The following is a 22,494-nucleotide window of genomic DNA, read 5'->3' as shown; positions in this document are numbered from 1 at the left end:
AGCTGCTGGATCCGCTTGTTAAAGTACGCCGCCTGTGTGCCCATTTTAGAAAGTCACCTACAGCTTCCGCCACCCTTGCCGTGTTTCAGCAGCGTTTGCAGCTTCCGGCTCACGGACTGTTGTGTGATGTCCCCACACGTTGGAACTCTACACTGCAGATGTTGGGAAGGATTTGTGAGCAGAAGAGGGCAGCTGTTGAGTACCAGCATCAACAAGGCCGTCGGTATTCAGTTCTGACTCCACACATGAGAACTCAGGAGTGGACATGAATGTCAGATATACAGTACAGACCAAAAGTTTGGACACACCTTCTCATTTAAAGATTTTTCTGTATTTTCATTACTATGAAAATTGTACATTCACACTAAAGGCATCAAAACTATGAATTAACACATTTGGAATTATATACTTAACAAAAAAGTGTGAAACAACTGAAAATATGTCTTATATTCTAGGTTCTTCAAAGTAGCCACCTTTTGCTTTGATGACTGCTTTGCACACTCTTGGCATTCTCTTGATGAGCTTCAAGAGGTAGTCACCGGAAATGGTTTTCACTTCACAGGTGTGCCCTGTCAGGTTTAATAAGTGGGATTTCTTGTCTTATAAATGGGGTTGGGACCATCAGTTGTGTTGTGCAGAAGTCTGGTGGATACACAGCTGATAGTCCTACTGAATAGACTGTTAGCTGCTTTTTTCTTGCCATAATACAAATTCTAAGTAAAGAAAAACGAGTGGCCATCATTACTTTAAGAAATGAAGGTCAGTCAGTGTGAAAACTTGGGAAAACTTTGAAAGTGTCCCCAAGTGCAGTTGCAAAAACCATCAAGCGCTACAAAGAAACTGGCTCACATGAGGACCGCCCCAGGAAAGGAAGACCAAGAGTCACCTCTGCTTCTAAGGATAAGTTTATCCGAGTCACCAGCCTCAGAAATCGCAGGTTAACAGCTGCTCAGATTAGAGACCAGGTCAATGCCACACAGAGTTCTAGCAGCAGACACATCTCTTCAACAACTGTTAAGAGGAGACTTTGTGCAGCAGGCCTTCATGGTAAAATAGCTGCTAGGAAACCACTGCTAAGGACAGGCAACAAGCAGAAGGGACTTGTTTGGGCTAAAGAACACAAGGAATGGACATTAGACCAGTGGAAATCTGTGCTTTGGTCTGATGAGTCCAAATTTGAGATCTTTGGTTCCAACCACCATGTCTTTGTGCGATGCAGAAAAGGTGAACGGATGGACTCTACATGCCTGGTTCCCCCCGTGAAGCATGGAGGAGGAGGTGTGATGGTGTGGGGGTGCTTTGCTGGTGACACTGTTGGGGATTTATTCAAAATTGAAGGCATACTGAACCAGCATGGCTACCACAGCATCCTGCAGCGGCATGCTATTCCATCCGGTTTGCGTTTAGTTGGACCATCATTTATTTTTCAACAGGACAATGACCCCAACACACAGAAGGAGAGTGATGGGGTGCTACGCCAGATGACCTGGCCTCCACAGTCACCAGACCTGAACCCAATCGAGATGGTTTGGGGTGAGCTAAACCGCAGAGTGAAGACAAAAGGGCCAACAAGTGCTAAGCATTTCTGGGAACTCCTTCAAGATTGTTGGAGGACCATTTCCAGTGACTACCTCTTGAATCTGATCAAGAGAATGTCTAGAGTGTGCAAAGCAGTCATCAAAGCAAAAGGTGGCTACTTTGAAGAACCTAGAATATAAGACATATTTTCAGTTGTTTCACACTTTTTTGTTAAGTATATAATTCCACATGTGTTAATTCATATTTTTGATGCCTTCAGTGTGAATGTACAATTTTCATAGTCATGAAAATACAGAAAAATCTTTAAATGAGAAGGTGTGTCCAAACTTTTGGTCTGTGCTGTATGTACCATCCTCCAAAACTTTGAGGACTCCACCAAGATGGTGAGCGGCGATGACGCCATAATTAGCGTCACCATCCCACTTCTCTGTCTTCTGAAACGCTCTCTGCTCACAAAGAGGATGCATTGCAGGCAGAGCACGATGAGATGGAGCAAGGAACCATTACACACAGCCCAGCCTCTTCTCATCCCAACGTGGATTGGGTGATAATGAGGAAGAGGAGGAGGAGGAAGAACAGGACTACTGTCTATAGTAATGCGCTATTGACGGTACTACCTGCACAACTGTCATACCGTCTGTTCAGCGTGGATGGCCTGAGGACAGAGAGGAGGAGTACATGGTCAGTCATCCTCTTGGTGAGGACACGGAAGTCTTGCCTGTTAGCAGTCTGGCACGCATGGCTGAGTTTATGTTACGTTGCATTTGCCATGACCCTCGCGTTCTCAAAATTATGGGTGACAGTCATTACTGGTTGGTGACACTTCTAGACCCACACTACAAGGAGAACTTTCTATCTCTTATTCCTGAGGCGAACAGGTCTACAAAAATGGGGCAGTACCAGAAGGCCCTTGTTGCAGAACTATTAAAAAATTCCCATCTGAAAACACTGGCGGCAGAGATCACAGTTCGTTGGACAACCAAGGAGTACAGGCGAGAGAGACACAACTCCAATCCAGCAGAGGCAGGGGAACACTGTCAAAATTCTGGGAGAATTTTCTCAGCCCCTCCAATCGCACAGGCCCTGAGTCGCGGGGTACTCTCACAAGGAGTGCAAAGTTTGGGAACATGCTGAGGGAGTACCTTGCCAACCGTACTAACGTCCTCCGTGATTCCTCTGTGCCTTATAATTATTGGGTATCCAAGCTGGACACATGGAATGAATTGGCTCTCTACGCCTTGGAGATCCTGGCCTGCCCTGCCGCCAGCATTTTATCAGAGCGGGTTTTTAGTGCCGCTGGTGGAATTATAACTGATAAGCGCATCCACCTGTCAACTGAAAATGCTGACAGGCTGACTCTTATAAAAATGAACAAGGACTGGATTGGGCCAGACTTCTCAACACCACCGAATGATAGCAGAGTAACATAAACTCAAATCCAGTGTTGTTTTTTGGGAGGTGTATTACCATGCACCTCTTCACACCCACACATGGGTATACGCTTCCTTATTTTGGCTATTTGCTCTTGTCCTCCTCCTTCTCCTCATCCTCATCCTTCACCACCATATCACCAGGGTGACCGTGGTCAGTGATGCAATACCCACATAATTTTTTTAAAGGGTGTTTATGATGCCCGTAAAAAAAAAAAATTATACAGTATGTTCATGTATACCCCTCAGGTGTAAATGCACTTAGTGCATGGGCATTACAAGTGTAGGAGACCCGCTCCTTTCTAATGGGAACATTTTTTTATGAGGTCCTCCTCCATGTCTCTTCCAAGGGGCATTGGAGTGCCTCCCAATTTTTGGTGGCCTTTGCATTCACTGTATAGGCCAACACAATGGGAGACCCACTTCCTAATAATGGGAACATTGTTTTCAGGAGGCCCTCTGATCTCCACATCTCTTCCAAGGGGCATTGGAGTGCCTCCAAATTTTTGGCAACCCTTGCATTTACTGCATAGGCAAACACAATGGGAGACCCACTTCCTAACAATGGGAACATTGTTTTCAGGAGGCCCTCCTTTAAGTCTCTTCAAAGGGGTATTGGGTTGCGTCCAAATTTTGGCAGCCCTGCCACTCACTGCATGCGCAATAACAGTATAGGAGACTCACTCTTTAGTAATGGGAAAAACAAAACATAGCCAGCTGATGGCTCTCTAAGAATAGTGAGGGCCGAATGCTGGCCCTTTAAGAATAGTAAAGGCCACCCGATGGTCCTATAAAATTAGGCTTTGTGACTTTCAGAGTCCCTCATTCATAAATGAAACAGGATGTGTCTGATGATATCTCACACACCACATGGCCAGATAAGGTTGTAAAATATTAAAATGACAAATCCCGGTGAATGCATTTGTCACGGTTAAAAGCAATGCAAAAGTGCAAAAACGCATCAAAAACGCTAAGTGTGAACATAGCCCAAGGTGTGGAGGAGTATTTTTGTATTTGGTTATTTATTTTGCTTTATATACAAGTCATTACCCTGTAAAGGATGTTCCTTAACATATTTCCCAGGAAAATACATTTTGGTTTCGTTTTTGTATGTTTTATTGTAAGTCCGTAAAATTGGCGTAATACATCTGACAACGTTGTTCACAGCAGTGACCTGGGAGTCAGAAATGCTCCCAGGGGTCTTCCCCATGCTGTTCCCTTGTCATTTGAGCTCTAGATTTGGGCAATTTTTAGGCCCTCTGCAGACTGCCAGGGGGAGCCGCCTGAAAAATGCTCAAATTTCCCATAGACTTACATTGGGCTCTTTGCTCGGGTCGAGCACCCGAGTATTCCAATGTACTCGACCCGAGCATTGAGCACCCGAGCATTTTAGTGCTCACCCATCACTACTCTTAATTAGGGTTGAGCGAGTATGTTCTGTCCGAGTATGCACGGGCCAAGCACCGAGTATTTACAGCTGCTCGGTGATAAGGTTAAATCGCTCCCGTGTGCATGAATTGCAACAGTTTGACAGCTTTATTACATGTGAGGAATGTGTAAGAAGTATACATTCCTCACATGTAATAAAGCTGTCATACAATTGCAAATCATGCACACGGGAGCGATTTAACCTTATCACCGAGCAGCTGTAAATACTCGGAGCTCGGCCCGAGCATACTCGGCGAAAGGGTTAATAGAACATACTCGCTCAACACTACTCTTAATGAATCAGAAGCGTCTGAAGATCAGGGCTTCCGTGCATTTCGCCACAAATCTTCTGCTAGTCAGAGACTGGAGAAATATTCTGGTGTAAGGTATGCCACAGCTTGTCATCAATTAGAAGACCTGTGGGGTCACATCCTTGTCCTGCTCCACCTCAACCCATTTTGGCAGAGCTGGTTGAAACTGTTGTGAAAACACCAAACGTTGCAACATTTTTGAATAATAACTCTGCTTTTCATCACCTGTCTTACCTATTGCATTTTTTTTTTCTTGTGTGTCTTATTGTGTATAAATATACGACTCTTCAGATTTTGTGTTATACTATGCCTGATGAAGAGACTTGCGTAGTCTCGAAAGCTTGCAATTTGTTACCATCTTTTCAGTTAGCCATTAAAAGGTATCAACCACTGAGGACTCTCAAATCTAAACATTTTTGAGAAATCTGGAGTTGCCAAAAATTTTGCAACTTATCAAAGTGTCTGGCGAAAATTATTTGATGAATCGGAGCAATCTTCTGCCACATGGCTAAATGGAGATAAATATGAAAAAGAGCTTCCTTTAAGTAGTTACGGTGAGGAAGACAAAGAAACCAGCAGGGGAGTAGTAAGAGTTTTATTTATTTAATTAAAGATGATGACATATAAACCTACACGACTGTTCCGGATAACACAATACCCCATAGCTAAATCCGCATGTACATTAATTTCTGTTATAATGAAGGACTGAATTGTGGAATAATGTGTATGAAATCCCAGAGCTGGTCCGATACCGTGGTGCTAAAAACATTACTTGTGTAATCTTGAAAAGCAGAGTCATATTGTCAAGACTGTCCTAATGCTGCAAAATAAACAAGAAAAAGTCATCTCAAAATTCATATGCAACTGTTTAAGATTACAGCTTATATTCCTTTTATACAATATCAATAATGATACTAGTCAGATGCCCCAATAATGATAGTGGTGAATCATTCATTTCATCTTTTCTGAATAGAGGTTTGATACTTACACCTGTTATATGATGCCCCAAAAAAGTAATACGCTTTATGATATATTACATTTTATTATGTGTGTGAGCGGAGACATAACTACAGTGGGTGCTGGGCTTTAGTCAAACCCGGACCCTAGAGCCAAGGGAGATCCAAAATGTTTAGTTGTCCCATATAAGAAGACCAATAATATTAAAGACTTATAACAGCTGGGAGCCCCGTTGTTGATTTTGCCACTGTGTGTGTGATAGTGGGTAGGAGCCAAAGTTAAATTACTTTTTTTATTAGTGAACCCCAACTAGAGTCTGTAACTAAGACAGACCCTTTTCAACTAGGCAAAAAAAGTTAGCAAGTGCTCCTGTGCAGACAAAAAGTATATATACCAAAATTCCACTTGGGGGTTCTGCAACAAAGTTCTGCCCCCTAATTGACCATGTCACACAAGGGCACTGGTATGTAAGTCATGTGGATCTGCTCAGTCGATTAGCCAAAGTGGGAGTTGTGTGTTACTTAGAGCTAGTTCTATCCAGGCTGGGTCCTTTCAATGAGACATATGGAACATTAAAACACACATATGACCAAATCATGTATTGCTGCCTATACCACACAGTTATTATTGCAGCAACAAAACTGATCAAAGTGAAAAAAAGAAATGATTATGCCAGTGATGCTACAGTGGGGAAAATAAGTATTTGATACACTGCCGATTTTGCAAGTTTTCCCACCTACAAAGAATGGAGAGATCTGTAAATAATTCAGAAAATCACATTGTATGATTTTTACATAATTAATAAGCATTTTATTATGCTGCAGCAGGGATTTTGGCCCACTCCTCCATAGAGATCTTCTCCAGATCTTTCAAGTTTTCGAGATGTCACTGGACAACCTTGAGTTTCAGCTCCCTCCAAAGATTTTCTATTGGGTACAGATCTGGAGACTGGCTATGCCACTCCAGGACCTTGATATGCCTCTTACAAAGCTACTGTGACGCTGAGTCACTTTTCACGGCCAGGCCATGAGACGGAATAGTCAAGGAGTCCAAAGTCAAAGCCAGGAGGGTACGTCATAAACAGAGGGAAGAGGCAAAGGCGTAGTCAGGTAACGTACAGTTGGTCAGAATTCCAGGAGGACAGCAGATCAGAGCAGAAGTGGTTAAAGAGACGGATGGTCAGAATAAGGTCCAAAGTCAGGCAGCAGAGGATCAATAAACAGAACGCAAGGCACAGAGAACAAACCACACACACTAGCTGAATGTACGTCTGGCAGAGATCTGGGACAAACAGCTCAGTTAAGTAGCCAGGCATTCACCTGGGATAAAGAACACCTGAAGATAGTCAGTGCTTCCCAGTCTCAGATTGGACAGCCGAGCTGTCAATCACCACACTGAGCTATTGCACGCCCCTGTACCAGATTGGACGGTCGAGCTGTCAATCACAGTACTGACAGCTCCAGCACACCCCTGTACAAGATTGGACAGCTGAGCTGTCAGCAACTGCATCCCAGACACAGTGAGGGGTGGAACCGTGACAGCTACTCCTTAGTTGCCCTGGCTGTGTGTTTCAGGTCATTGTCATGCTTGAAGATCCAGCCACAACCCATCTTCAATGCTCATACTGAGGGAAGGAGGTTGTAGTCGTTCCGTCCCCTTTGTCAAAAAGCACCCCCAAAGTATGATGTTTCCCCCACCATGCTTCATTGTTGGGACGGTGTTCTTTGGGATGTACTCATCATTCTTCTTCCTCTAAACACGGCAAGTAGAGTTGATACCAAAAAGTTCTATTTTGGTCTCATCTAACCACATGACCTTGTCCCATGTCTCCACTGGATCATCCAGATGGTCATTGGCAAACTACAAATGGGTCTGGACATGTGCTGGTATGAGCAGGGTAACCTTGCTGGTTGGTAGGTGATCAAATACTTAGTTCATGCAAAAAAATGCAATTAAATTATTTAACAATCATACAATGTGATTTTCAGTTTTTTATTTTTAGATTCTGTCTCTCACAGTTGAAGTGTACCTATGATAAAAATTACAGACCTCTCCATTCTTTGTAGGTGGGAAAACTTGCAAAATTGGCAGCATGTCAAATACTTATTTTCCCCACCGTATATAGGCTATACATAAAATATTAAATAAAGACAATCTCTGCCTTTAGTATCTACAGTACTGTATATATATTAAAGGGGTTGTCCAGGATTAGGAAAAGAGGCACTGTTTTTTTCCCCACAAACACCATAAGGGTATATAGACTGTGTCTAGTTTTTCAGTTTTGTTTTATTTCATGTCCTTAAAACATACAGCGGGAGAATCATGTGGAAGCTGGACAGATGACGGCCAATTAGCACTAGCTAGCGCGAAATGGCAGTCATCTATCCAGTTCCCACATGATTCTCCCACTGTATGTTTTAAGGACATGAAATAAATATTTTTTTAAGAGGGCGGTGAGTGCCACCTTTTTTCTATTTTCAATGGACTATGCTGATTACACTTTTTTCATGGTGAGCACTAGTGTTGAGCGAGCATGCTCGACACTGCTCGGTATTCGCCCGAGCATCTCGCTACTCGGGATGTTCGGCGAGTACCGAGCATTTCCGGGTTACTCGGGCGGGAGCTCAGGTCTCCGCCCTGCACGTTTGGCGCTCTTTACAGAGCCAATGAACATGCTGGGATTGCCAGCCAGTCACTGTAATGCCGCAGCCATGTTGTTTGTGGGCATTACAGTGATTGGCTGGCCGCACAGCGTCACCTCGAGTATTTAAAACCGGGCGCCGCCATCTTGGACACAGTTGCCCGGGATCAGACAGTGTAGGGAGAGTATGCTGAGTTAGGGAGAGATATATAGTGCGAAATAGTTAGTGTAGGGTCTCTAAAGGCTGCCAAATCAAACAAACAGTCCTTCTCAGGACTAATATCCATCCCAGATATCAGGTAGGCAGGCTGTATATGAGACGCAGTGGTTATACCAACAAACAATGCATTACAGTCCTGTGTGCTCCTGCTGGTCAAATTGCAAGACTTATCCCCCGGTCTCAGGGGCCAGGAAAAATCCTTTTTTTTTTCCATCTAAATCCTGTATTTTTTTTTCCTCAGTCAGACTGTGCAAATATGCGTCTTATTAACCTTTTGGTATCGCCCCCCCCCCCAAAAAAAAAAATATTGAGTGTGTCTGTGACTGTTCAGACACCAATATATCTCTTTAAAATATTCTGGTGTAGGCCACATAACTATAACTGTGGTTTTGCAGTTCCACGGTTCAAATCTCAGTATTATCCAGCTTTTGGCCTTTTTTCCGTAAAAAAAAAACAATAACAGTGTCTCGCTGACTGTTCAGACACAAATATATCTGTTTAAAATATTCTGGTGTAGGCCAGATAACTAGAAGTTTGGTTTTGCAGTTCCACGGTTCAAATCTCTGTTTTATCCAGCTTTTGGCCTTTTTTACATAAAAAAAACAGTAATAGTGTCTCCCTGACTGTTCAGACACAAATATATCTGTTTAAAATATTCTGGTGTAGGCCAGATAACTAGAAATTTGGTTTTGCAGTTCCACGGTTCAAATCTCAGTATTATCCAGCTTTTGGCCTTTTTTGCATTAAAAAAAAAACAGTAATAGTGTCTCCCTGACTGTTCAGACACAAATATATCTGTTTAAAAGATTCTGGTGTAGGCCAGAGAAATAGAATTGTGGTTTTCCTCTTCCACGGTTTTAATCTCCTTTTTATTACCCTTTTTCTATTGATAGTGCGAGTGTAAGCTATTTTACTTCATTTACAATGGGCAAGGCGCGTGGCAAGGGACGTGGAACTGGACGTTCTGTTGATGGTGCGTGTAGAGGACGGGGCCGTGGCCATGGTGAAAATGTGCCACAACCAACAGCCACATCTTCTCGCTCCCACTTCTTGACCGAATTACTAGGGAAGCACACTACAACACCAGTATTGCGAACTGATCAGTGTGAACAGGTTATTAATTGGATAGCAGATAATACTTCCAGTTACCTGGGCACCACCACCTCCGGTCTGTCTTCCACACGGTCAAGTTTTAGTAGCCGTGAGTCTCGACCGCATACTCCTCCTCACCGTGATGCTCCTTCCTCCCACCATGCCGAGTGTCGTCAGACAGCAACTGATCCCACACTTGGATACTCTGAAGAGCTGTTCACTGGTCCATTTCCATATTTGTGCCCCTCGCCTGCTCCGCTTGAAGTGGTGGAAGAGGAGATCCCATGTAGCGATGAACAGCCACGGCCACAGGAAGTCGACACTGGCAATTAGTCACAAGAGGTGGACGATGACAAGACACAATTGCCACGAAGTGAGGAAGAGGATTGTGGTGTGCAAGTGGAAGAGGAGGAGATGGTGGATGATCTAGTAACTGACTCAACGTGGAAGGAGGACACGCTGAGCGAGGCCAGCAGCACACAGGGGGAGGGAGGCAGAGTACCCCAACAGGCAGGCAGAAGCAGTGTGGTGGTCGCACACAGAAGGCGGGCAACAGTTCCCCGTAACACCAACACGAGGGAAGTTGCCAGTACAACCGGTAGGTCTTCCAGAGTCTGGAATTTTTTTAAAGACTCTGCTGATAACCTCAAAAAGGCCATTTGTACCACCTGCCATGCCAGCATCAGCAGGGGTGACAAAACTACCAGCCTGACCACCAACAGCATGATCAGGCACATGACAGCAAAGCACCTGACTTTGTGGGGAGAACCCCAGGGTCCACGACCAGTGTCAGTGGGTGTCACCACTGCTTCTTCCGCTGTTGTGCGTGTAAGATAACCCCTTGTTGTGCGTGCAAGGCAATCCCCTGTCCATACTGCATGCAAAGATGCCCCCTCCTCTCAGTCTTCACTTGTTATGGCAGTTTCTCAAGAAACAGCATCAATGTCCACGTCCATGTCCCACCGCAGTGTTCAATTGTCAATTGTCCATATCCCAGACCTTTGAACGAAAGCGCAAATTCGCAGCCAACGCCCCACAGGCCACAGTCCTAAATTCGCACATTTCACGACTGCTTGCGTTGGAAATGCTGCCTTTTAGGCTGGTGGAGATGGAATCCTTCCGCAACCTTATGGCGGTGGCCATCCATCGGTACTCGGTCCCCAGCCGACACTATTTTGCCCGGTGTACCATCCCCGCACTACACAAGCACGTGTCCCAAAACATCTGCCGTGCCCTCAACAACGCAGTTACTGGGAGAGTCCACCTAACAATGGACACGTGGACAAGTGCTTGTGGCCAGGGACAGTACATCTCCCTGACGGCACACTGGGTAAACATAGTGGAAGCCGGGACCCAGTCGGACCTTGGGACGGAACACATTCTCCCCACACCGAGGATTGCGGGCCCTATGTCAGTCAGAGTTGCCCCCACAGTGTACAGCTCCTGCGCATCATCCTCCTCCTCCTCCACATGTTCAGCCTCCATCTCAGATATCACCACATCAGTTACAAGCTGGAAGCACTGCAGTACTGCCTCAGCCAAGCGGCAACAGGCTGTGCTGAAACTCATAAGCTTAGGTGATAAACCACTGCTTGTGAGTTGTGGACAGCTGTGAAAGAGCAGGCAGATCTGTGGCTGAGACCGCTGAACCTACATCCAGGCATGGTTGTGTGTGACAATGGCTGTAACCTGGTGGCGGCTCTGAGGCGAGGCGAGATCACACACGTACCATGCCTGGCTCATGTGCTTAACCTCATGGTTCAGCGGTTTCTTAAATCGTACCCCGAGTTGCCAGATCTGCTCGTCAAAGTATGCCGCCTGTCAGCTCATTTTCGGAAGTCGGCTACAGCTTCCGCCGCCATTGCTGTGTTGCAGCAGCGTTTGCAGCTTCCGGCACACCGACTGGTGTGTGATGCCCCCACACGTTGGAACTCTACCCACCACATGTTGCAAAGGATTTGTGAGCAGAAGAGAGCAGTTGTGGAGTACCAGCTGCAACAAGGCCGTCGATATTCAGGTCAGACTCTACACATAAGACCTCAGGAGTGGACCTGGATGTCTGACATATGTACCATCCTGACAAACTTTGAGGAGTCCACCAAGATGGTGAGTGGCGATGATGCCATCATTAGCGTCAGCATCCCACTTGTCTGTCTTTTGCAACGCTCTCTGCAGAGAATTAAAGAGGAGGCATTGCAGCCAGAGTATGATGAGATGGATCAAGAAGCCGTAATGGGCGATTACACACAGCCCAGCCTCATCTCATCCCAACGTGCATTGGGGGACAATGAGGGAGAGGAGGATGAGGAGGAGGAAGAACAGGAGCTGGTATCATGCGCTGTAGACGGTAGTACCTGTACAACTGTCATACCGTCAGTTCAATGTGGGTGGCCTGAGGACAGGAGGGAGGAGGAGGAGGAGGAGAGCATGGTCAGTCGTCATCTTGGTGAGGACACGGAAGTCTTGCCCGTTACCAGTCTGGCACGCATGGCTGACTTTATGTTACGCTGCCTTAACCGTGACCTTCGCGTTGTCAAAATGTTGGGTGACAGTCATTACTGGTTGGTGACACTTTTAGACCCCCGCTACAAGGAGAACATTCACTCTCTTATTCCTGAGGTGGAGAGGTCTACAAAAATGGGGCAGTACCAAAAGGCCCTTGCTGCAGAACTGTTAAAAAAATTCCCATCTGAACACACTAGCGGCAGAGGTCACAGTTCTTTGACCAACCAAGGCGTACAGGCGAAAGAGACGCAACTCCAATCCAGCAGAGGCAGGGGAACACGGTCAACATTCTGGGACAGTTTTCTGAGACCCGCCCAGCTTACAGGCCCTGAGGCGCGGGGTACTCTCACAAGGAGTGGACAGTTTCAAAAGATGGTGAGGGAGTACCTTGCCGACCGTACCAGCGTCCTCCGTGATTCCTCTGTGCCTTTTAATTAATGAGTATCCAAGATGGACACTTGGAATGAACTCACTCTGTACGCCTTGGAGGTCCTGGCCTGCTCTGCCGCTAGCGTGTTATCGGAGCGTGTTTTTAGTGCCGCTGGGGGAATTATAACTGATAAGCGCACTCGCCTGTCAACTGACAATGCTGACAAGCTGACTCTTATCAAAATGAACAAGGGCTGGATTGGGCCAGACTTCTCATCACCACCAAATGACAGCAGAGTAACATAAAGTCAAATCCACTGTGTTATTTCGGGAGGTGTATTCCCATGCACCGCTTCACACCCACACATGAGTATACGCTTCCTCATTTTGGCTGTATTTTGCTCTTCTCCTTATACTCAGCCTCCACCACCACTTTACCACCAGGGTGACCGTGGTCCATGTTGCCAGCATTGCAAGTTCCTCCGTCCTAATTTTTGGCAGCTTTTGCTTGGAAGCCATAGGCAAAGACTATGGGAGACCCACTCCCCAATAATGGGAATAATGTTTTGAATATGCTGTACTGCATGGCTCTTGTTTGCCAGCATTGCAAGTTCCTCCATCCTAATTTTTGGCAGCTTTTGCTTGGAAGGCATAGGCAAAGACTATGGGAGACTCACTCCCCAATAATGGGAATAATGTTTTGAATATGCTGTACTGCATGGCTCTTGTTTGCCAGCATTGCAAGTTCCTCCGTCCTAATTTTTGGCAGCTTTTGCTTGGAAGGCATAGGCAAAGACTATGGGAGACCCACTCCCCAATAATGGGAATAATGTTTTGAATATGCTGTACTGCATGGCTCTTGTTTGCCAGCATTGCAAGTTCCTCCGTCCTAATTTTTGGCACCTTTTGCTTGGAAGGCATAGGCAAAGACTATGGGAGACCCACTCCCCGACAATGGGAATAATGGTTTGAATATGCTGTACTGCATGGCTCTTGTAAGGGGCATTAAAATAGTCTTGTTAAGCTACTGCGACCTCCACCACTCTTCCAAGGGGCATTGATATTGTCTTTTTATTCCACTGTGACCTCCACGTCTCTTCCAAGGGGCATTAAAACCGTCTTGTTAAGCTACTGCGACCTCCACCACTCTTCCAAGGGGCATTAAAACTGTCTTTTTAAGCTACTGCAACCTCCACCACTCTTCCAAGGGGCATTGATATTGTCTTTTTATTCCACTGTGACCTCCACGTCTCTTCCAAGGGGCATTAAAAAGGTCTTGTTAAGCTACTGCGACCTCCACCACTCTTCCAAGGGGCATTAAAACCATCTTGTTAAGCTACTGCAACCTCCACCACTCTTCCAAGGGGCATTGATATTGTCTTTTTATTCCACTGTGACCTCCACGTCTCTTCCAAGGGGCATTAAAACTGTCTTGTTAAGCTACTGCGACCTCCACCACACTTCCAAGGGGCATTAAAACTGTCTTGTTAAGCTACTGCGACCTCCACCACTCTTCCAAGGGGCATTGATATTGTCTTTTTATTCCACTGTGACCTCCACGTCTCTTCCAAGGGGCACTAGAACAGTCTTGTTAAGCTACTGCGACCTCCACAACTCTTCCAAGGGGCATTAAAACCGTCTTGTTAAGCTACTGCGACCTCCACTACTCTTCCAAGGGGCATTAAAACCGTCTTGTTAAGCTACTGCGACCTCCACCACTCTTCCAAGGGGCATTGATATTGTCTTTTTATTCCACTGTGACCTCCACGTCTCTTCCAAGGGGCATTAAAACCATCTTGTTAATCTACTGTGACCTCCACGTCTCTTCCAAGGGGCATTAAAACCGTCTTGTTAAGCTACTGCGACCTCCACCACTCTTCCAAGGGGCATTGATATTGTCTTTTTATTCTACTGTGACCTCCACGTCTCTTCCAAGGGGCATTAAAACCGTCTTGTTTAGCTACTGCAACCTCCACCACTCTTCCAGGGGGCATTAAAACCGTCTTGTTAAGCTACTGCGACCTCTAACACTCTTCCAAGGGGCATTAAAACCGTCTTGTTAAGCTACTGCGACCTCCACCACTCTTCCAAGGGGCATTGATATTGTCTTTTTATTCCACTGTGACCTCCATGTCTGTTCCAAGGGGCATTTAAACCATCTTGTTAAGCTACTGCGACCTCCACCACTCTTCCAAGGGGCATTAAAACAGTCTTGTTAAGCTACTGCGACCTCCACCACTCTTCCAAGGGGCATTGATATTGTCTTTTTATTCCACTGTGACCTCCACGTCTCTTCCAAGGGGCATTAAAATCGTCTTGTTAAGCTACTGCGACCTCCACCACTCTTCCAAGGGGCATTAAAACCATCTTGTTAAGCTACTGCGACCTCCACCATTCTTCCAAGGGGCATTAAAACTGTCTTGTTAAGCTACTGCGACCTCCACCACTCTTCCAAGGGTCATTGATATTGTCTTTTTATTCCATTGTGACCTCCACGTCTCTTCCAAGGGGCATTAAAACCGTCTTGTTAAGCTATTGCGACCTCCGCGTCTCTTCCAAGAGGCATTAAAACCGTCTTGTTAAACCACTCTGAACTCCACAGCTCTTCCAAGGGGCATTGAAATGTTGTTTTTAATTACCTCTAACGTCCATGACTCTTCCAATGGGCATTGCATTTCCTCCTAATTTTAGTCAGCTTTTGCTTTTCAATGCATAGGCGAACACTAAGGGAGACCCACTACCCAATCATGGGTAGAAGGTTTTTAGTACGCTGTAATCCACGTCTGTTTCAAGGGGCATTGCAGTTCCTCACAATTTTTAGAAAGCCTTCCATTTACTGCTTAGGGCAACAGTGTACAGGAGACCCAGTTGCTATAAATGGAAAAAACGGTTTAGTTAAGGCCCTCTGACTTCCATGTCACTTCCAAGGGGCATTGGAGTGCCTCGAAATTGTTGGTAGGCATTGCACTCACTGTATGCCCTATAACTGTGTAGCCGAACCGCTCCTTTTGGTACAGAAACATATCCTACAAGACATGTGTGGTTGACTGGCCTGATATTGATGTGAATGGTCCCTGTTCCTACTGCTCTTTCTCCTTTGCCACCACCTCATCCATCATTCATCACCTGAAGCTTTGTTTTAACGGGAGTCATAGAACTGGGATAGTAGCAGGAAAACATCCAGCAATCCTCGGAGGAGGTAGGATATGCGCCAAAACGCTGACCACCTCAGGCCTAGCCGCTACTAAATACATGCGCTTGCATTCCAAGGAACAGAAAGCTAAGGAGATGGATGGCCTCATGATCATGAATAATTTACTCGTTGTGTAGGAGGCCGACCACTGCTGCTGTCTACCTTCTGAACTTTGTGTTGAAGCCTGATTGACCCAGGACCCGCAATCCTCTATGTCTGGAGGACGTGTTGCATCCCAGTGTCCAACTGTGTCCCGGCTTCCACAATATTAACCCAGTGTGAAGAAGTCAGTGAGATGGACCATCCCTGGCCACATTGACTTGTCCACGTGTTTGTGATTAGGCTGTTCTTCAAATAGGGGCGGCTGGGGACTGAGTATGGATACCAGGCCGCCGACGCAGCCATGACGCGGTGGCCAGATTCCGCATCCACATGCCTAAAAGGCCCAATTTTAAGTGCAAGCAAGCAGTATGATATTGCAGCCTGGGGGTGGGTGGGTGGCAGGCTGCATACTTGCGCTTGCATTGCAAGGAATGGGGGAGGTACAATTGAACAATGCCCTGGGACAAGGTCTTGCAGGGGATAGTTGCAAGTCTGCATCTTCTGATGCGGCAAGGATCACTTCTGATGGGCACACTTTTAGGCTGTGATCTGGGTGTCAGAGATGCTTCCAGGAGTCTTCCCCATGCTGTTCCCATGTCTTTTCAGCACTGTATGCATGTGTCACACAGCACATGGCCAGATAAGGTTGTAAAATGTTAAAATGACATTTCCCGGTGAATGCATTTGTCACGGTTGAAAACAATACAAAAGTGCAAAAATGCATAAAAAATCCAAGGTGTGGAGGAGTATTTTTGTTTTTGGTTATTTATTTTACCTTATACACAAGTCTTTACCCTGGAAAGGAAGTTCCTTAACATATTTCACAGGAAAACCGTTTCAGTTTCGTTTTTGAACGTTTTATTGTGAGCCCGTTAAAGTGGCTTAATACCTCTGACCACGTTGTTGACAGCAGTGACCTGGGGGTCAGAAATGCTTTCTGGGGCGATGCCCATGCTGTCCCCATGTCTTTTGAGCACTGTCACTATCGTTTTGGGCACTTTTTAGGCTTTCTACAGACTGCCGGGGGTGCCGCCGCAAAAATGCTCGGGTCTCCCATAGACTAACATTGGGCTCGTTGCTCGGGTCGAGCACCCTAGTATCACGGTGAGCTCGGCCCGAGCTTCGAGCACCCGAGCATTTTAGTGCTCGCTCAACACTAGTGAGCACCCAAGTTCCCACAACTATAGTGTAATCCACCTGTCCAGAATGGGCTTTACTGTTTCAGCAGGAGTCAGTCTCTGGTACCGACTTTTTTCTCTTTTTTTGCTATGACACATGGCACTGTTTCTGAATAAAAAAAATTTTGTGATGTGAACAAACAAGAATTAATACCTACCAGTAATAGTCATCGTAATAATATATAAAGTGAAAAGGAGACATATTACAGAAACTATACATACCTTTCACCAGTCTGCATGAGATCAAATCCTTCATTGATCTTTTCCAGTGGTAGGTTATGTGACACTAGTTTTTCCAAATCAAACTTTTTCGCGTTGTAATCTGAAACCAACTGTGGAACAAATTGTCTACTTTTCACACCTAATAGAAATAAAACAAGTTTTAGGCCTACTGCACACGTCCGTATAGAACACATACATGAAAAAACGATACCGGTGTCATCAGTGTTTTGCATCAGTGTGTCATCCATATGTCCGTTTTTACCATCAGTGTGTCATTTGTGTTTTTCAAGAATGGATAAAAAAATAAATAAAGTACAAATCTTCTCCTATACTTTGCAATGTTAAACATGGTGTAGCATCAGCGTCTCTGCCCCCTGCCAGGCAGAGACGCCGTCCCTCTCACCGCCGCGCTCCCTGCCCGGCATCTTCCAGCGTTCCTCTTCCTGCTTCTGCTGCCAGCGCGCGCAGCTTCCCGGGCACTGTGCTTAGGGCGCGCGCTCGCTCCCTCCCTCTTAAAGGGGCCGCGCACGCCGCCCTAAGGAGTCCCCGGCCAATTGCCGGAGGCCCTCCCATATATTAGGCACCTCCTCCAAAATGGAGGTGCCTGAGCAATAGTTGATGCACAGTGTTCTAACCTCTTCTTCAGCCCTCAGGTCCCGCTGTTAGCCTGATTACTAGTCCTGCCCGCCAGCCTGACTATCAGTCCAGTTTGCCAGCCTGACTACTCTCCAGCCCGCCAGTCTGTCTTCTATTCAGTCCGCCAGTCTGTCTATGGGCTTCACCCGCCTGCTTACCTGGAAGCACCTGCCTGTTAACTGTCAGCCTACCTGGAGGCTCCTGCTCGTCACTTGCCGTGACCACCTGTCTGCCTACCTGGAGGCTCCTGCCCGTCACTTGCCGTGACCACCTGTCTGCCTACCTGGAGGCTCCTGCCCGTCACTTGCCATGACCACCTGTCTGCCTACCTGGAGGCTCCTGCCCGTCACTTTCCGTGACCAGCTGACAGCGTACCCAGAGGCTTCTGCCTGTCACCTGCTGTGACCACCTGACAGCCTACCTAGAGGCTCCCGCCTGTCGCCTGCTGTCTCTGCCAGTTCATCTACCCGGACCTCTCGTCAGCCTGCCTGCTGTGCCCATCTGCAGTATCGGTCAGTCTCAGCCATCTGACCCATGGGAGTCACCAGCTCCCTTACAAGGTCGTCCCCAGAGTAGCACCTGGTCCCTCTGCTCAGTCCCTCCCTGGTCACGGAGTCGTTAGCCGCCGTACAACCTGGGTCGGTCCGAGATGACACTTAGTTACGCCCCTCTGGTTCCCTCCTTGCACCGCCGCACAGAGGTTCCACCACCCGGATCCGTAACACATGGTCAGCATATGGATGCCATCCGTGTGCTGTATGTGTTTTTCACAAACCCATAGACTTCTATTGGCCCTTATCATCCGTGCTGCCAGAAAAAGAGTCTAATATTTAAGGATGCAAGCACACACCCACAAAGAAGATTAGGAAGAAACACCCAGTTGGATTGCAAAGCAGAGATTTCACATATTGCCCTCCAAATGTGAATATCATTGCTATTGGAATGACTCAGCACTAAATGGGACAATATTGCAGAATCAGAGGAGCTCAGGGAATTTTACAAGGTATTTCACTCAATTTTTTTGAGCAAGCAACAGGTCCTCTTTAATTTATACATTTCAAAGTCTATCATATAACAGTGATATGGGACACATCTTGTAGATACATATTACTGTACCTCCAAATATTGAGCTTTTTAGGGTGCGCCCAGTCATCAATACCAATGGATCAAACGTAATGGTTTTTGATAAACCTGCAACTCCAATGAACACTGTTGTCCCATAAGCAAAGTGACTTGAATGTATGGCAGAAGTCTGTAGGACACAAGTATAGTACTGAAATGCAGTGTAAAATTTAACAAAGATATATATGAAATAATGACCAATATACCTTACATTTAGCCATCTACAATAGGTCAAGTCTATCTGATAGCAGATTTCACAAAGTAAACTGCATACATTATTAAATAGACCTGACGAAGCTGGTGTGCTTACTGAGTAAATCCACATTAAATGGGCGAGCATGAGTGTCTGCTCCTCAGTGACCCTCCTCCTTGCTGCTGCTGAAATCTCATAGACGCAGCTGACATTCAGGCTGGGTGGGAGGAGTAGAGTCAAGAGCTTTTATAATATGCTAATTTTAATATCAGAATTGTACAGCCATAATTACATGCATTTTCAAACTTAGCACACCAGGCTCAACAGGTCTAAGATATGTATGTAATAAGGTATGCAGTTTGTATTGTGAAATTTATCAAACAACACAAATTCAGCATTATGCTCTGCTCACACTGGCATTAATAGTTTCCATGAGAGTGTGGTATCTCACAAAGTGGCCATCTCCATGGGATACTGGATGTATATATAGTGTATTCCACCCAAATAATGTGATTTCTGTGTAAATTGTATGTTGTAACATATTGTGAGACAGCACTCAAAGGGTTCAAATTCCCTCTCATGGGCTTGTTTACATGACTCAGGTCTGCTTGGTATACAGAAGTTTCTGGAAAGAGCTGGAGCAAGCACCCCTGACAGTCAGCCAATGACTATAGCTAAAAAGAGTTACAAGAGGGAGAAGTCAGTAGAGGAAGGCAGATTGCAAGGAGGAAATGTTGATCTCCCACTGCTGGGTCTGAAAGGGACTGATGAAAAAAGGGGAGCTGACAGCCTTAAGATCGAAGAATTCCTATTGCACCTCCAGGAGGAAGAAACCGCCTCGGAGAAGCACAGCTCTGCCCTCAGTAAGGAATATTTAATGAGGAATACCGTAAAGGACAGCCTGAGAATAAATATATTGAATTGATAAGACAAGTATCCCACAGAGATCTGCCTGTGTGCATGTATGGGTCAACCTTCAACTGTGAGTGTAAATTTGTCCACCAATTACCTACTGTTTGCATATAGTTACTTACCCAATATCATTACTAAAGAGACTGTTCTTTCCAAGTTAATGCTGCTTCTTCATGATTGGGGATTAGGTGCCACAAACAACCACCACCACCAATATACTCTACTTAAAAAGGCAGCTATTGTGCAAATTAACACTCTCCACATTATCCTCTCTGAGGTGCACGGATTTGTAATTCGTTATGAGCCGTGCTTTCAGAGGCCCATCTCCATCTGTCCGTGACACAGCTGGTGTTGCAACAAACTATTTCCCACTGTTACATTTTTTTAAGTATTTTTATTTGGGGGAACTTTGTGTGCGAGTAATTGAAGAGGGAGAAGAGGCTCATCTTAACCGAAAGCTTGGCTACTGTGACACAGATTATAAACTGCCAGGAGTGCAACCCTCTGCCGTACACCACATGAGGTTACCGCAACAGTATCCCTTATGTAGCATCGGCGTCTCTGCTCCGTACTAGGCAGAGACGCCGTCCCTCTCACCTCCTCGCTCCTGGCGCGGCGTCCTCCAGCGCTTCTCTCCCCGCTGCTTCCGGCATGCGCTCCTTCCCCGGCAGTGTGCTTAGGGCGCGTGCGCGCGCGCTCCCCCTCTCTTAAAGGGACCACCAATTGCCGGAGGACTTCCCATATTTAAGGCACCTCCTCCAAAATGGAGGTGCCCGAGCAATGTTGTTGCAAAGCCTTCACTCTGCTTCAGCCCTCAGGTCCCGTTACCAGTTACCTGCCAGTCACCTGCCGGATTCCTGCCTGTTACCTGCCAGTTACCTGCCAGATTCCTGCTTGATTCCTGCCTGATATCCGTTTACCTGCTTGCAAGCCTGCGGTCCGACGGTCTGCTTTCCGACACCTGTCAGTCTGTCTATGGACCAGCCAGCCCGCTCACCTGGGAGCGCTCATATGCTACCTGCCTGCTAGCCTACCTGGAGGCTCCGCCGTCACTTGCCGTGACCACCTGCCTGTCCAGAGACTCTTGCCTGCTCACCTGGGAGCGCTCACCTGCTACCTGTCTGCTAGCCTACCTGGAGGCTCTGCCGTCACTTGCCGTGACCACCTGCCCGTCCAGAGACTCTCGCCCGCTCACCTGGGAGCGCTCACCAGCCACCTGCCTGCTGTCCTTCTACCCAGAGACTGTCCCTGTCACTTGCCGTGAGTACCCGTCTTTTTACCCAGAGACTGTCCCTGTCACTTGCCGTGACTACCTGCCCCTCTACCCAGAGACTGTCCCTGTCACTTGCCGTGACTACCTGCCCGTCTTCCCTGGGAGCCACCCGCTTCCTTACAAGGACTGCCCCCTTGTATAGTTGCACAGAGGTTCCACCTCCCAGACCCGTTACAGTTTGCTCGGGCCATGGAACCCGGTGGCCCCCAGATCTCTGATCTGCACCAGGAAGTCTTACGTCAGAAAACTCAGCAGGAGGTGGTACTGTCCTATCTACGGTCCGTTAACTCTCGTCTAGGCGCATTGTGTGACTTGTCTATGTCTACCTCTGGTCCAGCCGTGCCCATTCCTGCGGTACAGCAATCCAGTCCCTTCATGGTACCCGACTATGGACCTCGGCTTCTGGCACCTCCACGCTTTGCCGGCGAACCTACTTTAGCTCGGGGTTTCATAAACCAGTGCACCCTGCACTTTGAGCTATTGGCATACCAGTTCATCTCCGACCGGGCCAAGGTGGCCAAGGAGGCTCTGGTGTCCGTCTTCTGGGAGGGTCTTTCCGGTCGGATTAAGGACGAGTTAGCTGGTCGGGACATTCCTACCACTCTGGATGACCTGGTATCACTAGCTACCCGGATTGGCATCCGGTTCCAAGAACGTGCCAAAGAGACTACCTGGGAGAAAGACTTTTCTTGCTCAGCTCCTACTTCCCTGAGACCTGCCTCTCAATCAGTCACTCCGCGGGTGCCCTCGCCTGAACCTATGCAGATCGACCAGACCAAGATGGTCAAATCTCGCCAAGAATCTCGCCGAGCCGAGGGAAGTTGTTTCTATTGTGGCAGTATGGAGCACTTCATCCGTTCCTGCCCGGAGAAGCCGGGAAACGCCAGTGTCTAGGACCGCTCGGAGAGGTCGTCCTAGACAAAAGTAAGCCCTCTCCGTCTCTGACTTTACCGGTCTCTATTGCTTGGGGAGAAAACCGTCACTTTGAACTTGCCCACCTGGATTCTGGAGCTGCTGGAAACCTCATCTCCCAGTCTCTGGTAGAGAGATACCGTATTCCCACCAAGTCCCTGGCTGAACCATTATCAGTCGCCTCCGTGGATGGAAGACTTCTCTCGGAGACCATCCTGCTCGTCACTGAACCCATAACCCTGCAGGTGGGAATGCTGCA

General features: G+C 46.8%; 1 protein-coding gene across 1 annotated transcript in view; it reads right to left on the bottom strand.

Moving 5' to 3' along the window:
* Positions 1 to 5,289: 5,289 nt before the first annotated feature.
* Positions 5,290 to 22,494, bottom strand: part of LOC141153694 (alcohol dehydrogenase 1-like) — a 52,704-nt gene continuing 35,499 nt past the window's right edge. The window contains exons 7-9 of the mRNA XM_073638745.1: positions 18,940 to 19,075; positions 17,188 to 17,326; positions 5,290 to 5,528 (exon numbers count right to left, since the gene is read on the bottom strand). Coding sequence (XP_073494846.1) covers positions 5,504 to 5,528; positions 17,188 to 17,326; positions 18,940 to 19,075 — 300 coding nt within the window. The 3' untranslated portion in view covers positions 5,290 to 5,503. The remainder of the gene's footprint in view (positions 5,529 to 17,187; positions 17,327 to 18,939; positions 19,076 to 22,494) is intronic.

The sequence above is a fragment of the Phyllobates terribilis genome, unplaced genomic scaffold (genome assembly GCF_046119375.1).
Source record: "Phyllobates terribilis strain yellow unplaced genomic scaffold, ASM4611937v1 Scaffold_1__5_contigs__length_1240528914, whole genome shotgun sequence".
Lineage (NCBI taxonomy): Eukaryota > Metazoa > Chordata > Amphibia > Anura > Dendrobatidae > Phyllobates > Phyllobates terribilis.
This window is presented reverse-complemented; position numbering and strand designations above follow the sequence as displayed.